The sequence below is a fragment of the Lepidochelys kempii genome, chromosome 28 (genome assembly GCF_965140285.1).
Source record: "Lepidochelys kempii isolate rLepKem1 chromosome 28, rLepKem1.hap1, whole genome shotgun sequence".
Taxonomy (NCBI): Eukaryota; Metazoa; Chordata; order Testudines; family Cheloniidae; genus Lepidochelys; species Lepidochelys kempii.
Genome location: NC_136407.1, coordinates 1,794,618 through 1,814,094, shown reverse-complemented (window position 1 = coordinate 1,814,094; position 19,477 = coordinate 1,794,618). Strand labels below are relative to the sequence as shown.

At 57.1% G+C, this 19,477-nt stretch overlaps 1 protein-coding gene across 1 annotated transcript; it reads left to right on the top strand.

Moving 5' to 3' along the window:
• The first annotated feature begins 12,511 nt into the window (after positions 1–12,511).
• Positions 12,512–18,025, top strand: ELP5 (elongator acetyltransferase complex subunit 5). Its single transcript, XM_073326517.2, has 8 exons — positions 12,512–12,577; positions 13,879–13,939; positions 14,209–14,289; positions 14,788–15,014; positions 15,442–15,635; positions 15,957–16,055; positions 16,743–16,843; positions 17,185–18,025. The coding sequence occupies exons 1-8, from the start codon at positions 12,526–12,528 to the stop codon at positions 17,291–17,293; spliced, it is 924 nt and encodes a 307-aa protein (XP_073182618.2). The 5' UTR covers positions 12,512–12,525; the 3' UTR covers positions 17,294–18,025.
• Positions 18,026–19,477: the final 1,452 nt, after the last annotated feature.

Sequence of the window (19,477 nt, the reverse complement as noted above, 5' to 3'; positions counted from 1 at the left end):
TTTGGCCTGAAGGCCACATCTGGGAATAGAAATTGTATGGCGGGCCATGAATGCTCACACAATTGGGGTTGGGGGTGTGGGCTCTGGGGATGAGGGGTTTGGGGTGCAGGAGGGTGCTCTGGGCTGGGACTGAGGGGTTTAGAGGGCAAGAGGGGGATCAGGGCTGGGGGTTGGGGCGTGGGGGGAGGCTTGGGGTGCAGGCTCCAGGTGGCACTTACCTCAGGCAGCTCCCAGAAGCAGCAGCCATGTTCCTTCTCTGGCCGCTATGCAGAGCCGCGGCCAGGCGGCTCTGTGCCCTGCCCTGTCCACAGGTGCTGCCCCACAGCTCCCAATGGCTGCAGTTCCAGCCAATGGGAGCTGTGGGGGTGGTGCTTGGGTTGGGGGCCACGTGCAGAGCAGAGCCCCCTGGCTGTCCCTACGCATAGGAGCCGGAGGAGGGCCATGCCGCTGATTCCGGGAGCCACGTGGAGCGGCCCCTGACCCTGCTCCCCAGCTGGAGCACCAGAGCGGGGCAAGCCCCAGATCCCACTCCCCAGTGGGAGCTCGAGGGACGGACTGAAAGGGCTGGTGGGCCAGATCCAGCAGTTTGCCCACCCCTGATCTAGACCATCCCTGAAAGGGGTTTGTCTAACCTGCTCTTAAAAATCTCCAATGATGGAGATCCCACAACCTCCCTGGGCAATTTATTCCAGTGCTTAACCACCCTGACAGGAAGTTTTTCCTAATGTCCAACCTAAATCGTCCTTGCTGCAATTTAAGCCCTTTGCTTCTTGTCCTATCCTCAGATGTTAAGGAGAACAATGGCCTCCCTCCTCCTTGTAACCACCTTCTACGGACTTGAAAACGTAATACGGCTTTGAAACTTTACTCGCAGACGCAAAATGCTGCTTTTAACCATCTTCGCTTACACGGAACAAGCACAGAAAAAGCTTCCTTACCTTGTCAAGTCTTTTTAAAAATACTTTCCCTTTATTTTTTAGTAGTTTATGGTTCACACAGCACTGTACTGTATTTGCTTTTCTTTTTTTTTGGTCTCTGCTGCTGCCTGATTGCCTACTTCCCGTTCCTGACAAGGTGCGCGGCTGACTGATCTGTTCATAACTCTGCTGTTCGTAACTTCTGTGCTTTGTCTACTGGCAAATTTCGACTGTCATGGATGGAAATCTTTTTTTCATTGCCGTGGGTGTGTACGGCAGAATTGACGTTTATTGTTTACTGATTAAAATCTACAGCCGACGTATATAAATATTCAAATTAATTTTACTGTCTAAAGACTGGAGATAGTCTACTAAATAGATATTAAAGATAATGAAGCCTAAACAAAATGAGTCTATATGATTCATTGCCACTGTTTGTTTTCCCATGAAATGTTTTGAGTCTGACAAAGCGGCATTATTGGATGGTTCTACCCCTGTGTTGCTGCCCTGCCTCCCACTTCGGTGTAGCTGGGGGGCCCCTTCTCTTCCAGAGAGGTATTGGTGGCAGAAGTGGGATCCCAGCATTTTCTGGATGTCTGCGCTGGCGTGGCAGGGCAGGTGTCCTGGTTTTTTTTTTGTTTTTTGTTTTCCCCTCTCCAAAGCAGTGGGTCAGGAAGTTAACACCCCACAGAGACTCGTGGGGCAGGTCTTTCCATCCCTTCCCACATGCCGTCTGAACACTTGGTTCAGGCTCTATGCAGATTCAGGTAGGGTTGCTGAGTCTGTTACACTCAGGGCAGCTCCTTCCCCGCATTTCCCCTCACCCCCTCATGACCTAGACATGTGCCTAACGTTTCTTTTAAATGCCATCTGAGATGGGGTTACTGTCATGTACCTCCATGAGCTGGGGACCTTAATCCAGCCCAGGCTAAATAGCCAATCTCAGTAGCTTCTTGGAGAGCTGGGGCAGGGAACAACGCTGGATTAATTCCAATGCCCGATTCCTTATAGGGGACGCCGGACTCCTTGGTGTATAGCACCACCCTCTCTTACAGCCACCTACCTGCCATCAGAACCAGCCCAGGTGTGGTCCGTATTGAGTGTTGCTACCCCAGGTGAGTCTATAAAGGGGATCCCCATCCTAGAACTTGTTCTCCCATTGGGGGATCCCTGCATGACGTGACAGCAGCCAATTGGTGGCAGACGGTGATGGTGGGAGGGACCTGCAGGCCAGCTTCCCATCGGAGGACAAATCAGTGATCCTCAAAGGTATTTTAGATGCCTAACTCCCATTGATTTCAATAGATGCTTTGGTGTCCTCTGATAAAGTTTGTGGGTGATGCGGCACAAATGGCGGGGAAGTGGGTAAATAATGGCACAGGATGGGACACCGCTTGGATAGCTTTTTTGCTGGGGATAAATGTACATGTAGACATCTAGGATCCAAGAAGGCCCTTTCTCTCCCAGAGAGGTATTGGTGGCAGAAGTGGGATCCTAGCATTTTCTGGGTGTCTGTGCTGGCGTGGCAGGGCAGGCCAAGCTTACCGCATGGGGGATGCTATCCTGGGAAGCCAGGGCTCTGAAAAATATTTTGTGTGTCAAGGTGGGAGATCAGATAAACTTGAGCATGTTGATCTGAGAAAGGGAGAGGCTGGGGTCAAACGATGCTGGGGATGGATCAACAGAGGGGCCTGGAGAAGGTGCAGAGCAGTTATTTGACCTTTGGGTTCAGCCCTGGTGCGACCGCTGCTGGGGTCCACAACTCAAGGAAGAGGGTGATAAACTGGAGAGGGGCCAGAGAAGAGTCACGAGAAGGATTAGAAAACTTGACAGTGAGAGACTCGAGGAGCTCAATCGAGTTACCATCACAAAGAGCCAGTCTCGGGGGGGGGGGGGGGACTTGGTCACGTCTCTAAGTACCGGCATGGGCGTTGGGTATACTAGGCAGGGGAAGGCTGTGCCTTCCCAAACAGCCTGGTGTGGCCCCCCTCATGCTCCACCCCTAGGCCCAATCCTGCCTCCTGTTCCCTTCTGTGGCCGAGAGGCTCAGGAAGGCAGGCGGGGAGCCGCGGTGTGCACAAGACCCCTCGGGCTGGGGCCACGCCATGCCACCCTTCCTCCCGGCGCTGGGATCATGCTGCCCGCCCAGCGCTCCGGCCACGCCAACGGCTGGAAGCGAGACTAACAAGGTGCAAAATTTCAACCATGAGCGTAATTAACCAGTGAGACGATTTACCCAGGGTTGGGGTGGATTCTCCATCCCTGACCCTTTCTCAGTCAAGATGGGATGTTTTTCTAAAAGGAATTATTTCGGGGCGGTTCTCTGGCCGGGGTCAGACTAAAGCAGTGGCATTCAGCCTTCCCAGATGACTGTACCCCTCAAGAGCCACTGGATCAGATGGTCAGAATAAGGGAGAGCCAGAACAGGGGGGCCAGGGGAGCATGGCCTTCAAAAGTGGGAGGGCTTAAGCCCCACCACTTTTTTACGGGCCATAACGGCGAGTGATGAGTGGGGGAAGGGGCGGGGCCTCTGAGAGGAAGGGGCGGCCCCCCCCCCACCTTTTAGGGAGCTTACACTGTTTCTGAGTCCCTTCTGGACTGGGAATCTCTGACTCTATAAATACTTTGGTCTTGTCCTTCCTTCTCCGTATCGCAAGGAGAGTAGGGAGGGATTTTAACCGGCATCGGTGCGCCGGATACTAGAATACCGTGTCCTCCTCCGGTGCTCCAAGGAGCTCGATTTAGATTGCTTCTTGCATGCGAGCAAGTGTTCAGTCTAGGGAGAAATGCAACGTTGTGGCTTCTGGCGGCTCATCCTTCGCAGCGAGCACGAAAGGCCTCCTGAAGCTCATGGCAAAAGCCCGAACGAGAACCAGGGTGGTCGCGAAACCCAGATGCATTCAAGTTCGGAAGGAGGCGGCTTTAGCCCCACTCCCAAGGTAAGTGGTGGGTTTTCTAGTCCATGATGGCTTCAGACCAAGTCCTGGATGCCCTTTGTAGAAAACGCCCTTGTTCAACATCCTTTTGTTTTCGGCTCAATATGGGGGTGAGATTTTAACCGTCTGTGATATACAGGAGGGCAGGAGAAATACTTCCTTTTGTTTTGTTTTTAAACCTGCTGCCTGTTAATTTCCTTGCCTGACCCCTCGTTCTTCGTGAAGTGGTAAATAATTCCTCCTTATTCCCGTTCTCCACGCCGTTCGTGATTTTATAGACCTCTCTCCTATCCTCCCTCAGGCATCTCTTTCCCCATCTGAACAGTCCCGGTCTTTTTAATCTCTCCTAATTTAGACCCCACCGTGTTGTTAGCAAATGCATAGGTGTGATTGTCTTCCAACATGCATTGCTTTGCATTTATCAACATTGAATTTCCTCTGCCATTTTGTTGCCTGGTCACCCAGTTTTGTGAGATCCCTTTGTGGCTCATTGCAGTCTGCTTCGGACGTAACTATCTTGAGTCGTTTTGTGTCGTCTGAAATCCACAAAAACTTGTCTACGTAGGCTGGGCACATGGGACTGCAACAGAAGTGGATTCAAACAGCGTGGCGTGCAGAAGTCTTAGCTCAAACGTTGGGGCAACTCTGCCCTAAGAGCTGATTGTAATTACAGAGATCAAGGCAGAAACCAAATGCTCTTGCTGTCTTCAACAGCTTTCCCCCCACAAACAGTGAGTGTTGTGCGCACACACACATACAACAGTGTTGCTTTTTTGTGTGTATTTCTTCCCGAGACAGAACACTTGCTCGCACGCTGGGAAAAAGAACATGCCAGGCTGTTTGACAGCACCACCTGGTGGCACCTGCTGCCATGCCACTAATAGACTTTGGGAATTCAATCTATTTAGCTAGTCGAAAAGCAGGACAAGAGGTAACTGGATTGCCGGCTAGAATTGCCTTCTGCTTGGAGAGGAGAAATGAGATAGCAGGAGGGCTTCTTTGTCTGGCTGGCAAAGGCAAGGTGAGATGGAGTGGAAGCTGAAGCAGTTCAGACCTGAAACGAGGCCTTGATCAGCGTCCCCAGTTCTTTAAACGGAGATCACGTGTCTCTCTTTCTGTGGGAGCTCCGGATGCCCTTTGGTCAATTGGAACCTGAAATCCAGGGCACTTAGAAGTGCAATATGTGATCGCAGGTAACCTGACCTCCCTGGAGAACACATGCCAGAGAGCATCCCTGAATTAATTCTTTTTAGAAAAACACCCCACACTTGAGCTAAAATCTGCCAGTGATGGAGAACTGGCCCCGGAACCCTTGGTAAGTTGTCCGAAGGCTGAATTCGCCTTACAGATTAAAAATTTGCACCTTATTTCCTGTCTGAATTTGGCAAGTCGTTGGGTTACGCGCCCATTTTCTGTTTGATCTCTGCTTGGCATGGCGTAAACCTCTCTCCAGCTTTATTTGTGTATCCAGTGCTGGGTGTCCCCTGGGAGGCCAGGAGCGCGGTAATAGCTGTGAAAGGGACACGTGATGCCTCTGGGGAATCTCGGGTTTCTTTCCTGAGCGTTTCGGGCCTGGCAGAGTGCTGAGGAGTTCGGGAAGCCGGATAGGCTGGTGTGGAGCTGACATGCAATTTAAGTTCCGGCTGAGCTCGGTCGTGAGCCATAGGGGGGTGGGGGGGGTCTCGAACTTGGGTCTGCAAGGGTGACCGGCCCTAGTGCAAGACTTAACCCCACAGTCCGATTGGCAGAGTCCCAGAGCAGCTGATTAGGAGCTGGACCAGGAAGCCACCTGCTTGATTTTTCCTAGCGTCCTGACCTGGCATCTCCCATGTGGTTCTAGGCCTCCGGTGCGTCCTCTGCCTCTGTCCCCACAAAATCCTGACTGGTTCCCGACTCCTGGTTCTGATGTCCAGTGTGTCCCCTGCCTCCATCCCCCTGGTAGGCCCCCAACTCTTGATTCCTGCCTCATGGTGGCGGACTCCCGCTCCGACGGCTCAGTTGGGCTGCCCACGACCCGGCCCTGCTGCTCTCCCCTGACGAGGCGAAGGGGTAACGCAGTGGCTTACAGTTCATGGGACCCTGAGCCGGGGTCAGAGCCAAGCTTTGCCCTTCCCCAGAGATGGCATGAGTAGCTGGACGTGATGCCTAGGAGGGGACTGTAGGTCATCTTTCTCCTCTTTCTAGCAGCCCGCCTCCGGTAAAAGTCTCTCAAGCCGTTGGCAAATGCTGCGAGGACAGGAACTGTGGGGCGTTCAGAGGTCGATCCAGGAGACTTCAACGCAAAAGGCATCTTCCTTCACAGCCAGGTAAGTCCCAAAGTCTATGGGTTGAGTGAAACCTCCATAAAACGGGTGCCCCACCCCAGCCTTTGAGATCTCTGAGTCATTGTGGCTAGTTCTCTGAAAACATCCACTCACTGTGCAGCGGCCGTCAGAAAAGCGAACAGAATGCTGGGAATCATTAAGAAAGGGAGAGATAATAAGACAGAAAATATCATATTGCCTTTGTATAAATCCATGGGACGCCCACACCTTGAATACTGTGTGCAGATGTGGTCGCCCCATCTCAAAAAAGGTCTACTGGGATTGGAAAAGAGTTAGAAAAGGACAACAAAAATGATTCGGGGTCTGGAACAGCTGCTGTATGAGGAGAGATGAATAAGACAGTGACTTTTCAGCCTGGAAAAGAGACGGCGAAGGGGGGATATGATAGAGGGCTATAAAATCATGACAGGTGCGGAGAAAGTAAATAAGGACGTGTCATTTACTCCTTCTCCGAACAGAAGAACTAGGGGTTGGCAAATGAAATGAATAGGCAGCAGGTTGAAAACAAACAAAATGAAGTATTTTTTCCCCACACAACACACAGTCAACCGGTGGAACTCCTCGCCAGAGGATGTTGTGAAGGTCAAGACTAGAACAGGGCTCAAAAAAGAACTAGAGAAGTTAATGGAGGATGGGTCCATCAATGGCTATTAGCCAGGATGGGTAGGGATGGTCTCCCTAGCCTCTGTTTGCCAGAAGCTGGGAATGGGTGACAGGATGGATCACTTGATTCCCTGTTCTGTTCATTCCCTGTGGGGCAGCTGGCCCTGGCCACTGTCAGAAGACAGGATACTGGACTAGATGGACCTTTGTTCTGACCTACTGTGGTCGTTCTTGGTGTTCTTATTTGGGAAAATTATGTAAGGAACAATTATGCTTTCTTGGGGAATCTGATAGTGGAAACAATAGCCACCTCCACCCGAAAAACAGCACGTGCGGGCAGAGGTGGGGGGCGTTGATCTGTGTGAGAGACACACACCATGGAATGAGCAGAAAGCCAAGGAGACGGGAAAACAAGCACTGGCACTGAGGAAAAAGACCTCGCTAGATTTTTGGGCAGAGTGCTGTCTGGAAAGAGGCTTGGAATTAAAAGCCAATAAATTGCCTCTTGCTGTTTTTGATTCCTCTTGCACTCAGTGAAACAGGACTTTGTGCATAAAGAGGATTGCATCAAAGGTACCCGGACTCCGTCAATGTCTCCTCCCCACAGGTGAATAGCTTGGATCAAAGAGAATAACGAGAGATGGTCAAAGCTGTGTAGGTCAGCCAATTTTTCATGTCCATTTCCATTAGGAGGGGAAATCGGTACATATGCATCAGAATTCCCCCCTCCCCCCCAAAATATACTTGTTGTTTGGCCAAAAATGTCCACCAAGTCCTATTTCCTGGACCCAGGAGGCAGGTTCCTTGTGTCACAGTTTCAAGATAGATTGTGCCTCTGATCCCCCTTCTTGGCCACTTTAACAGCATCCATTGAGGCTCACTAACCTGTCCCCTCTTTCAGGGGGTGGGCAGGACCCCTGTCGCTCCAGACCAGTGGTTGCAGCTTGCACCCTGTTAGGTTTCAGGGCCTACAACAGAGAAGAGAGATTTAAAAACCTCAACTCCACTTGTTGGAAGGTTGTAAGATAAGGCTACTTCACTGCATCGGCTCCAGAACAATAACACCCAAGAACCCCAAAAACAGAGAGAGAGAGAAAACAGGCTGCTCTTTAAGGCAGGATTCAGCCCTACCTTACTCTAGGCTGGCTCTCTGCAAACTCAATCTGAAAGTCCCACATTACACTGTTCCCTGCAGAGCCCCCTGCCTCCAAGCAAGGCCAGGACCCCCCCCAACCCGCTTATTCTTAAAGTGATAGCTTGTCATTTTTCACTCTGTTTTCTAGCCACCACAGTCTGCCCTTTGCCTCTTGCTCCAACCCCACTCTGTTCACGTGTCCAGCTGCCTTGGCTTCGGAGTCATTGTCATCCGCTCACTGAGGTGTCCATTGTTTTTTGTAGGGTCTTCCACTCAACTGCATTGATTCAGATGTGTCCCAAACTTGTAGTCCTTCCCAGCAGGGAGTGAGTTAACTCTTTCTGCCCAGTGGGGAGTGATCCTTAATGGGTAGGTATGACAGATGCCAAAATCCTACACATTATCTTTGGGGTCCATATTGTATCCAAGCTACAACTGGTTTATGCAGGGTCATGTCCTACTCCGGGAGGGAGGGTCACCAGAGTTTCTCTGGGAAGATAAAGCAGTGGCCGGTGATTACACTGAATAAACGATGCTAGAGAGGTGGTGGTTTCCATACACAGGTCTGAGCTGGGTTTTCTAGGTGCTACAAGACGAGGAAAATACTTTTGGTATAAAAGGATGAACTTAAATTGATGCGGGCTTTCTCTCCGATCCACCCACCGGCCAGGACCTTTGGCCCACGGGTTGGAAAGATTTTGATGCTGTATGGGGGACCGGTAAGCTTTCAGCATGAGTACGGGAACTCGTACTTTGTCTTCTCCATAAGGCTTTCACCTTAAGAATAAATGTGCTTGCTGAGAGAGCAGGGGGGCTGGGCTTAATTTGTGCCGGGTCTCAGCCCCGGCACCTCTGGGCTTGCTGGATCCGTTATGAACGCCTCTTTCATTTGTAGCCCAATTTTAAATTCCGTATTAATTACATTTTACTTAAGAATCCCCAGTTACCCCTTTGAGGGTTGGCAGGTTCTTGTCCCCAGATCAGGCCCCGTATTATACACATTATTATATAGCTGGGAATCCCGGTCAAGCAACACTCACGTTAAAGAAACTCTTCTCTATTGAAAACAAAATAGTGGTTGAATACATTTCGTATGGTCGCGAACACCCCAGCTCAGTAAGGTAGATCGAGATACTACAGAACGTACCTCGGCACATCCATCTACTCACACCATCCCTTGCCGAACAACCTGCAATGTTGGCCATCATCTTCCTTATCTGTGAGGAAGCTCACATACCTGTTACGTACGTCAGTTCATTGCCAGGGCATTCTTGGGGTTGGGTTGTGTGTTCCTGTGGTCAGAAATCCTTTAAACGCTCTATTTTCAGCTCCCCAATATTTGGGGTTTCTGTTGCCTCAATCGGAAGGTTAAGGGATGCGGGTCTCTGCCCACGAGGCGGTGGCTGACAGCAGGAAGCCGTGGGCAGAGGCAAGGCGTAACTGTTTATATTGTGTGTGTGTGTGTGTGGGGGGGGATGTATTTTGAATCCACTTTGCTCTTCGGGAGCTGGATGGTGGCTGGTTCACCCTGTCGTGGCCCCAGAGCCAGCAGAGGCTGGGCAGCGAGTTTCAGCGTAAATCCCCAGTCTCGAAGAAGGGACTTGCAGAGCCTGCCCAAAGGTGACAGCTAGAGGCCTGAGGTGAAAGTGGGACCAGATCAGTGGTGGGAACTGTGATGCAGGGCTTAAGCTGATTGGGCGCCTTGGGTGGTGGCTTCTACTGCTGAAAGGGGCTTAATTGCTCCATCTAGTCTGCCTGACAGAAGAGTGGCTCAACCTATCAACTTTTAACCAGGTCTGCGATCATCTATCGATCAAAGCCGTTCCCACCTTCCAGCCTAATATCTCCCGTGCAATCAAGGCTTATCCTTTGAAATTTCCCCTTGCGTTCCCCCTCTCTAGGCAATTCCTCTGAGGTAGAAGCGGATGAAATGATGGTAGGCCCTTCGCCAAGCCGTGAGGCAGCTCCAAGGTCCAGGGACCAGGTGGAGGTGGTGAAGATGACCGCTAAAGGTAGGGGGGGGGAAATGCAGTGATTTACAGCGATCGGGAAATACTGTAACCCATGGGTGGACCAGGCACCCCATTTGATTAAAAACCACTCTCAGGAATGGTCTAGGTATACTTGGACGTGCCAGTACAGGGGGCTGGACTAGATGTCCTCTCAAGACCCCTCCCAGCCCTATCTTCCAAAGAGTCTATCTCTGTAGAAGGTGAGAAACAACAGCACAGTGAGGGATGTGGTCGCCCCATCTCAAAAAAGATCTGTTGGGATTGGAACAGGTTCAGAAAAAGGCAGCAAAAATGATTCGGGGTATGAAATGGCTTCTACATGAGGAGTGATTAATAAGACTGGGAGTTTTCAGCCTGGAAAAGAGACAACTAAGGGGAGATATGATTGAGGTTTATAAAACCATGATGGGTGTGGAGAAAGTCAATAAGGAAGTGTTGTTTACTCCTTCTCATTACACAAGAACTAGGAGTTGGCAAATGAAATGACTAGGCAACAGGTTTCAAACAAACAAAAGGAAGTATTTCTTCCCACAACGCACAGTCAACCTGTGGAACTCCTTGACAGAGGATGTTGTGAAGGCCAAGACTAGAGCACGGTTCAAAAAAGAACTAGATAAGTTCCTGGAGGACAGGTCCACCAGTGGCTATCAGCCAGGATGGGCAGGGATGGTGTCCCTAGCCTCTGCTTGCCAGAAGCTGGGAATGGGTGACGGGATGGATCACTTGATGATTCCCTGTTCTGTTCCTTCCTCTGGGGCACCTGGCATTGGCCACTGTTGGAAGACAGGACATTGGGCTGGATGGACCTTTAATCTGACTCAGTATGGCCGTTCTTATATGGGGCGTTGGACTCAGTTCACCAGCTCTTGAGCATGGTAATTTTGAAGGCAGCATGGTGAAGAAGGAGAATGAGTTCGTTTTGGGGGCAGCCGGGGGGAGCACGGAAGGGCTGGTTTGAACATGTGACATGTGGTTGATGGACAGTTGACACCATTGGCCAACGGGCGACCAGAGAGGACTTCTCACTACCGAACGAGATGATAGCTATTAAATATTTTCCAAGCCGGACCGGAAGATGCGTCAGTCCAACGCAAGTTATTGGGATCAATACAGGAGAGAAAAGCCATTGCCTTTCACTCTGTGCTAGCCAGGAAGTCAGATGGGATGATCCAATGGTCCCATCAACTCTACGCAAGCTCTCGATGCCAATTCTAACTCTCCGGTCTCTTTCCCACAGGGAACGTGAAGGATCGCGGGGTGGCTTTGGCGCTGAGCGGCTTAGTGGCAGCAATCTCCGCTCTCTTCCTCGCTGGGGGAGCCCTCCTTGTGCATCAGAGGTGCAGCAACGCTGCTGTCTGACTTTGTGGCCGAGCAATAAAGGACAGACTTTGGGTTCTGGTGACTGGCTCAGAGGAGAATGGGGAGGGGGCTTCTAGCATGGCTGTGGAAGGGAAGTCCCTGCGACGGCCTTGGCTTACTTTGTTTTATTTTTAAGGCTGTTCCTAGATGTTCTGGAAGGGCATGGGTCTATTTTGACTACCCTTCGATGGGTTGGGTTGAGAGTTGAGTTTAATAGCGCCTTCAGCCAGTGTACCTCAAACGGTGTCACGGGAACAACCTCCAGTGATGGGGAATTCCATCACCTCCCCTCACAGGTCGGGTTTTCATTTCTGTGGATCTGCTTTGGCCTCTCTCCAGTTTGGCCCCATCTTTCTAAAAGCGTAGTTCTCAGCACTGGACATTATACTCACCCAGGGTAGAGCAAAGCGGAACAACGCCCTCCCGTGTCTTGCGTATAACGTGCCTGTTCATGTCAACTGCATCACACTGTCTTTTCTTCACACACCACACAGTCAACCTGTGGAACTCCTTGCCAGAGGATGTTGTGAAGGCCAAGCCTATAACAGGGTTCAAAAAAGAACTTGATAAGTTCATGGAGGATAGGTCCATCAATGGGTATTAGCCAGGATGGCCGCTTTTGTGGGGGGGCCATGGCGGTGGGGACAAGGCAGGGGGAAGTAGGAGATTTGGGCGGGTTGGAGGCACTGGAGTGGCTAGCCCAGGATCGTGATGGACAGGGGTCCTCGAAGTGGGACAGGGAACCTCTTGCCTGTATGGGCACCATGTTGGGGTTTGGGCCTAAGTACCACAGAGGGGACAACTCTTGCCCCTTTGGGAGGGGACCACGGAGGGGGGGCCTTGGGGGGAGCCCAGCCCTCAATGCAGCCAATGGGGCTTTAAGAGACTCTTAATCTGACCCCCAAACCGCTCCATGTTGGCAAAAGTCTGGCCAAGAGGCAGCTGAGGTGACTACCTCAGTGCCTGGAAAATACCCCCCCCCCCACGAAGGCCTAAAACAAATGGAAAGGACCCCTTCCCTTCCCTCCCCCACCCCCAAGATGTCATTAGGGGCTGTCTGTTGCCGCGCCCCCCACCCCGCATTTTTATTGAGCAGGCAGCGCCAAGACGCCTACGTCCCAACATGGCGCCGCCCAGGGCGGGGCCTCCCGCTCCGTGCGCACCCGACACTCCAGTGGGCCGTACGGTGAGGTCATAGGGAGGCGCCGACGCGGAGGGGCGGGGGGAGCAGGGAGTGGGATGCTGGGGGAACTGGTGGCTGGGGCGACGGGGGGGCTCGTCCTCATTCAGGGTGAGGGGGGGAACTGGGAGGGCAGGGGGAAGAGGAGCCATGGGTGGGGAGGGGGATCTAGGGGGGAGGAGGAAGCCATGGGGGAGGGGAGCCATGGGGTGTGGAGCTGGGGGGAGGGGAAGCCTGGGGGGATCTAGGGGGGGAGGAGGAAGCCATGGGGGAGTTGGGGGGCAGGGGGAAGGGGAGCCATGGGGTGGGGAGCTGGGGGGGGAGGAGGAAGCCATGGGGGAGTTGGGGGGCAGGGGGAAGGGGAGCCATGGGGTGGGGAGCTGGGGGGAGGAGGAAGCCATGGGGGGGGGGAAGCCATGGGGGAGCTGGGGGGAAGGGGAGCCATGGGGTGGGGAGCTGGGGGGAGGAGGAAGCCATGGGGGGAGGGGGAGCTGGGGGGGGAGGAAGCCATGGGGGGCAGGGGGAAGGGGAGCCATGGGGTGGGGAGCTGGGGGGAGGAGGAAGCCATGGGGGGGGGAGGAAGCCATGGGGGAGCTGGGGGGAAGGGGAGCCATGGGGTGGGGAGCTGGGGGGAGGAGGAAGCCATGGGGGGAGGGGGAGCTGGGGGGGGAGGAAGCCATGGGGGGCAGGGGGAAGGGGAGCCATGGGGTGGGGAGCTGGGGGGGAGGGGAAGCCTGGGAGAAGTGGGATCTAGGAGGAAGGAGAAAGCCATGGGGGAGCTGGGGGGGAAGGGGAACCATGGGGTGGGGAGCTGGGGGAAGGGGGAGGAGGAGCAATGGGGGGATGGGGAGCAATGGGTGGGGAGGGGGAGCCATTGGGGGAGCCTGGGAGAGGGAGGAGCGGGGAGCTAGGGAGAGAGCTGGGGGAAGCAGAGGGAAACCTGGCTGGGGGGGTGAGCAGGGAGAGCTGGGGGAAGCAGAGGGAAACCTGGCCGGGGTGGGGTGGAGGGAGGGGGGAGCAGAGGGGAACCTGGCCGGGGTGGGGGGGTGAGCAGGGAGAGCTGGGGGAAGCAGAGGGAAACCTGGGTGGGGGGGTGAGCAGGGAGAGCTGGGGGAAGCAGAGGGAAACCTGGCCGGGGTGGGGTGGAGGGAGGGGGGAGCAGAGGGGAACCTGGCCGGGGTGGGGGGGTGAGCAGGGAGAGCTGGGGGAAGCAGAGGGAAACCTGGCCGGGGTGGGGTGGAGGGAGGGGGGAGCAGAGGGGAACCTGGCCGGGGGGGATGACAGGGGGAGGTGGAGGGAGGAGCTGGTGGGAAGCTGGAAGGGGAAGGGGGTTGGAGAGGGAGGGGGGGGTGTATTTCCATACTGGGGTGAGCAGATCCCCCTCTCACCGGCCCCGGGCCCTTTCCTCGCAGACACCGTTGAGTGTGAGGGCCGCAGCCTGCTCAAGACCTTTGCGGCAGCTTCAGCTCACAGGTGGGTGTGGTGCCCCCCCAAACCGCCTCATTGCCCCCCCCCAAACCGTGGGGTGGCTGAGACGCACGCCCCCTGCTGGCCCACGGCCTGCCATCTCCCGGCCTTCGCCCGGTGGAGGGGGGGAGCTGCTGGGTACTTCTGCCCCGCCCCCCATAACCCACAATTGCCCCTTTGATCCCCGGCGCCCCCTTGTGGCCTGCAGCTCCCCCACGCTCTCGGCTCATTCCTGTCTCTCCCCGCTCCCCCCCCCCACCCTTTTGCATTTCCAGGGGGGAATCCGTCCACGTTTTCGGCTTTGAAATCCCCGAGGAAGAGTTCCGGGCTGGCTTCGACCCTGACGTGACTGCGCGGTGAGTCCCCCCCCCCCCCCCTTACATCGTCTGCCCCACAGCTCCGCTTGCCTTCAATGCCCCCACCAGGCCAGCACAGCACGGCCCCCTCCACTCCCGCCCCCCTCCGCAAAGCCGTTCTGTGGAGTTGGGGGCTGCACTGAGACAATCGGGGACCCTCTCCATGATTTTGCCCCCCAACTTCGAGGGCAGGGGTCTGCTCCGTCGTCTCCAGTGAGGGGCGGAGGGGGGTGTTTCTTTCCCCCCCTCAGGAGCTGAGTTGCATCAGCTTCGTCCGCCTGTGCTCTCTTCCCTCCAGCCCCACACAGAAACCCCCACACTGGGGTGGGCAGGGACCCCCCCCCAATAAGTGGGGCCAGAGCACAGGGTAGCTGCCTGCTCTTGGAGCAATGGGCTTAGGCTCTCGGCAGACTCAGGCAGCATCACGTCAGTTACATTGGGGCAGCTGTCCCCTCTCACAGCGTACCCCCCCGGGTTGACCTTTGACCCCCCCCTCAGGTTACTATACCAGGATGGCTTCACAGACCCCCTGCGCTGGACCGGGGAGGCCGGGGCCTTCAGGGCGGAGGAGTTCTCGGCGCTGGGGGTGGCCGGGCGCCTAGCGCGGGGACCCGCGGGACCCGTCACCGTTGTCCTGGACTCGCTCAGCTGGCTTCTGCTGCGCCAGCCACTGGCCGCCGTCTGCCAGACGCTGGAACGGATCCCGAGGGCAGCTGCCTGCGCAGGTCTGGGAGCCAGGACTCCTGGGTTCTCTCCCCGGCCCTGGGAAGGGAGTGGGGGCTAGTGGGGAAGAGCGGGGTGGCTGGGAGCCAGGACTCCTGGGTTCTCTCCCCAGCCCTGGAAGGGAGTGAGGGCTAGTGGGGTAGAGCGGGGTGGCTCGGAGCCAGGACGCCTGGGTTCTCTCCCCGGCCCTGGGAAGGGAGTGAGGGCTAGCGGGGTGGCTAGGAGCCAGGACTCCTGGGTTCTCTCCTTGGTTCTGGTGGTTAGAACATGGCGGGGATTGGAGCCAGGACTCCTGGGTTCGCTCTCTGGCTCTCGGAGTGGGGGCTGGTGGGTGAGAGCAGGGGGTGCTGAGAGGCAGGACTCCTGGGTTCTCTACCTGGCTCGGGGTGGTGCGGGGGTGTCTGATCTCTCCCTTCCCTCCCCTCTCAGGCCTGCGTGTGACGAGGATCCTGGCCTTGCTCCACGGGGACCTGCACCCGCTGGGCCTGGTGGAAACCCTCCACTCCCTGGCCCAAGCTGTGGTGGGGGTGGGGCCGGCCCCCGAGGGCGTGGGGAGTCGGGGGGACGTCCCCCGACTGGCCTCCATGCTGCAGCGTAAGGGGACCTGGAAGGTCCTCAAGAAGGTGGGGGAAGGCAGGCGGAGACGCCCAGATTGGGGGGTGTGTGGGGTGGGGGAGAGGGGGAAACGGGGGTTGGGGGGATGGCAGGGAGGTGATGGGTGGATATTGGGGGGCAGGGACCCCCTAGATCAGGGGGCAGTGGGGGTTTATGGAGGGGAGGGGGTCTTGGATGGGTCGGAGTAACTTAGCAGCTGGAGTTAGCAGGGGGCAAGGGAGGAGACAGCCCCCCTTTGAGGCTGGGGGGGCAGCAGTGGGGGGAAGGGGGTGCCAATCTAGGGTGGGGGGTGGCTCTGTCTCATCCTCTTCCCTCTCTTGTCCCCCCAGGAGGAATATTACACCGTCCTGGCCGGCTTCACCCCAAAAGCCCTCGGGGAGCCCACAGGGAGCATGCCCCAAGATGAGGAGGCCGAGCCCCCCTCCACAGTATGGCCCCCCTCCCTTTCCTCATGAGGCTGGGGGTCCCCGGTTACACAGCAGTGGGCTCAGGGTGGGGTGGGGGATCAGCAGGTATCTGGACACCGGAGTACCCCAAACTCTGCTCCTTCCAAAATCCCAGCTTAGCTGCCCCCCCAGCCACTGGGGAGCTGGCAGTTAGGTGGTGGGGTCTTGGGGGGCAGGTAGGGGGTGTGGTGGGATGGAGGATCTCACAGGTGAGGGGTGTGGGAGTTAGCAGAGATCTAAGGGGCAGGGTGGGTTCAGGGGTTTTTGGGGGGCAGCAGTGAGTGGGGAGAACTGAATGTCCCGGGGTGCTGATTTGGGGAAGGGTCTCGGGGGAAGGGAGGATTTGGAGGTCCTGGGGGTGCTGGTTGAGGTTGTAGGGTGTCTCAGGGGATTGGGGGGGATATGGGGTCCTGGGGTGTGGGTTTGGGAACACGGTAGTGGGGGTTTGTGGGGCAGGGGATGGGGGGGCATTGAGGGGTGGGGTTGGGGGGCTGTCTGAGTGCAGGGTGGGCTCTGGAGGTCTGGGGAGAATCCCTATCTACACTGTGGCCCCCTCTAGCCAAGCTGACCCCCCATGGAGGGAGGTGACCCTGTGGGGTGACTCATACGGGGGGGCCCTGCCCCCTCCCCCCCAGGCAGTGTGTGTGATGGACGTCTCCACCCCCCCAGGCGGACCCCACCGCCAACTTGACCTTCAACCTGCAGCTGTCGGACACGGAGCGCCAGGCCCGGGACGGGCTGCTGCTGCCCTTCCACTTCACCGCCCAAAAGTGAGTGGGGCACTTGCCCCCGGAGGGATACCCCCCCCCCCGCCCCGGAGGCCCCCTACCTCCCCTCTGCACCCCTCCTGGACGCCCCCCATCTCTGCTCTGTACCCCCACCCCTGGGGGGGATGCCTCATCGACTCCCTCTGCTCTGCACCCTCCCCCAAGGGAGATGCCCCCTGGACACCCCCTGCCTCCGCTCTGCACCCCCGTTCGGGGCAGGACACCCCTCCCCGAATCCTCCCGATACCCGTCCTGCCCTCCAGCCATCCCTCCTCTGCCGCCCCCCCCCATCTCTGGTTCCGTGGGCGCTGACCCCCCCGCCCCCTCGTCCTTCCCCGTGGTAGGAAGTCGTCCCTGCTGGAGGCCTCGGCCAACGCCGGGAAGATCTTCTACGAACCGGACGCCGCGGACGACCTGGACGAGGAGGATCCGGACGACGACCTGGACGTGTGAGAGCCGAGGGGGTGTGTGTGTGGGGGAGGCTCCCCCCTCCCCCAAATGGACCCCCGGATCTCGGCCTCCCAGCAGGAGCCTTCAGAGAGATCCGTGACCGAGCCCGACTCCGGCCCCACTGTGTCTGGCACGGGGAGCTACCCAGGAGCGCACCGTGGCCCCCCACCCATGTGCCCCCGCCCAGGGCTGTGTCTGTGGTCTGTTGACTGGGGTTGGCATCTATCCGCCGAGAAGTGGGGCTGGGCCTTGTTCCCCTCCCCACTGCACCCACGCCAGCCCCCCACCCCTGTCCCACAGCCTCCTGCTGTGGCATGGGGCTAGACTTCTATAAAGAAAGGGTGGATGGGAAACCACGCCCCCTAGAGGGGACAGGCCCCTGCCCCATTTCCCGACCCCCTGAGCCAGTCCTGGCCTGGGGCCGGATGTAGAGGGGCCAGTCCCCGCCCTGGGGCCAGATCGGAACTGCCCCCTCAGTTTGCAGTGGTCGGACTCATCCCTCTTCAGTCCAGAGAGGGCCCCCAGGCCCTTAAAACGAGCCACTTCCCCCTTGTTGGTAGGACCTACAAAAAAACACCCCAGCAGCTCCTGCTGCCACCGCCTCCACCCGACCTCAGCATTGTCCCCTTGCTGGTGTAAAGGATGTGCCTCGTTCAGCAGGGAAATGAAACTGAAGCTCGTTAAGAGCGGTGCATGGTGGGTGGAGCAACAGTGGTGGAGGGAGAGGAGAATCCTGGGTGGGAGGGGAGTGGGGGCTGGTGGGTTACAGCGGGGGGTCTGGGAGCCAGGACTCCTGGGTTCTCTCCCCGGCTCTGGGAGGGGAGTTGGGGCTGGTGGTTAGAGCAGGGGGGGCTGGGAGCCAGAAGTCCTGGGTTCTACTCCCATCTCCACCATGGGGCTGAGAGTCTTGGTAGTGAAGGGGGGGGGGGGAAGCCTCCAACACTTCGGGGGGGGGGGATCCCCTTCTGTCCCTGGGAGAGGGCAACCCCAATCCGCTCATGCTCTGTCAATCCTTGGTGCACCGGGGGGCTTGTACCCCAGAATCTTTCCAGTCCTGTAAAAGGGGGGGGGAAGCAGTTGATGGGCAGACTGCGAGGGGAGGACGGCCGCAGAGGGGGCACTGTGTTACTTAACCATTCCCCAAGGAAGCCATGTGCGGTAGGGAGTGCCAGCCGTGGCCGGCTGAGTCCCGAACCCGGGGGCTGCTGCACGGGGCGGGTCTGGGTGTGGGGCTGAAGGGCGGGGTGCTCCGGGGCTAGTTTATTCGGGTGGTCGGCGGTCAAAACCCCTGGCAGCGTGCTGTCTTGGTGCTTCGGTCAATAAACGTCGCCTCGATTTCCCTGGAGACCCGTGTGGGTGCTGTGTGTCCGGTGGAGGGGGGCGGGGTCTAGCTGGCTGGGGGCGGGGCACTGATCTGCGGAGGCGGACCACGGATTGGAGGCTGGGGCGGGGGCTTGTGTTGCCCGTGGCTTGGGGAGGTGGCCCTCCGGGTGGCACAGACCAGGGCGGGTGGTAGCCTGACACCCACCCTGGCTCCCTGAGCTCATCTATTCTGGCCTTCTGCCCCCACCCCTTGGGTCTGGCCCAGCCCCCTTTCGCAGGCTCCGCCCACTTGCCTCCCTCAGGCCACGCCCCTTTCTGGTGGACGCACCTACTGTCCCCTTGCCTCCCTGTGACTCCGCCTCTTTCTGATGACCCCATCCACTTGCCCCCTCAAGCCCCGCCCCTTTTTGCCATTCCCAAGGGCTGTCTGGCCCCACCCTCAGGCCACGCCCCTTTCTGATGGTCCCACCCACTGTCCTCCTGGTTCCTCCCTCTTGTCTCCCCGTGACCCCCACCTCTTTTCCCTGGCCCCACTCGTCTCAAGCCCTGCCCCAACTGCTGTCTCTGGACACGCCCCCTTGCTCTGGCCCCTCCCATTTGCCTCTCTGCAGGCCACGCCCCTTTCTGATGGTCCTGCCCACTGACCGCCTGCCCCGCCCGCCAACTTACCGCCCTCAAGCCATGCCCCTTTTGCTCGTCCCAACTCCTGTCTCTGGCCCCGCCCACCGCCTTCCTTGACCACGCCCCTTTCTGATGGCTCCACCCACTGTCTCTTGGCCCATGCCGTGGCCCCCCTCCCCCTTGCCTCCCTGTGACCCCGCCTCTTTCTGATGGCCACACCCACTTGCCCCCTTATGCCCCGCC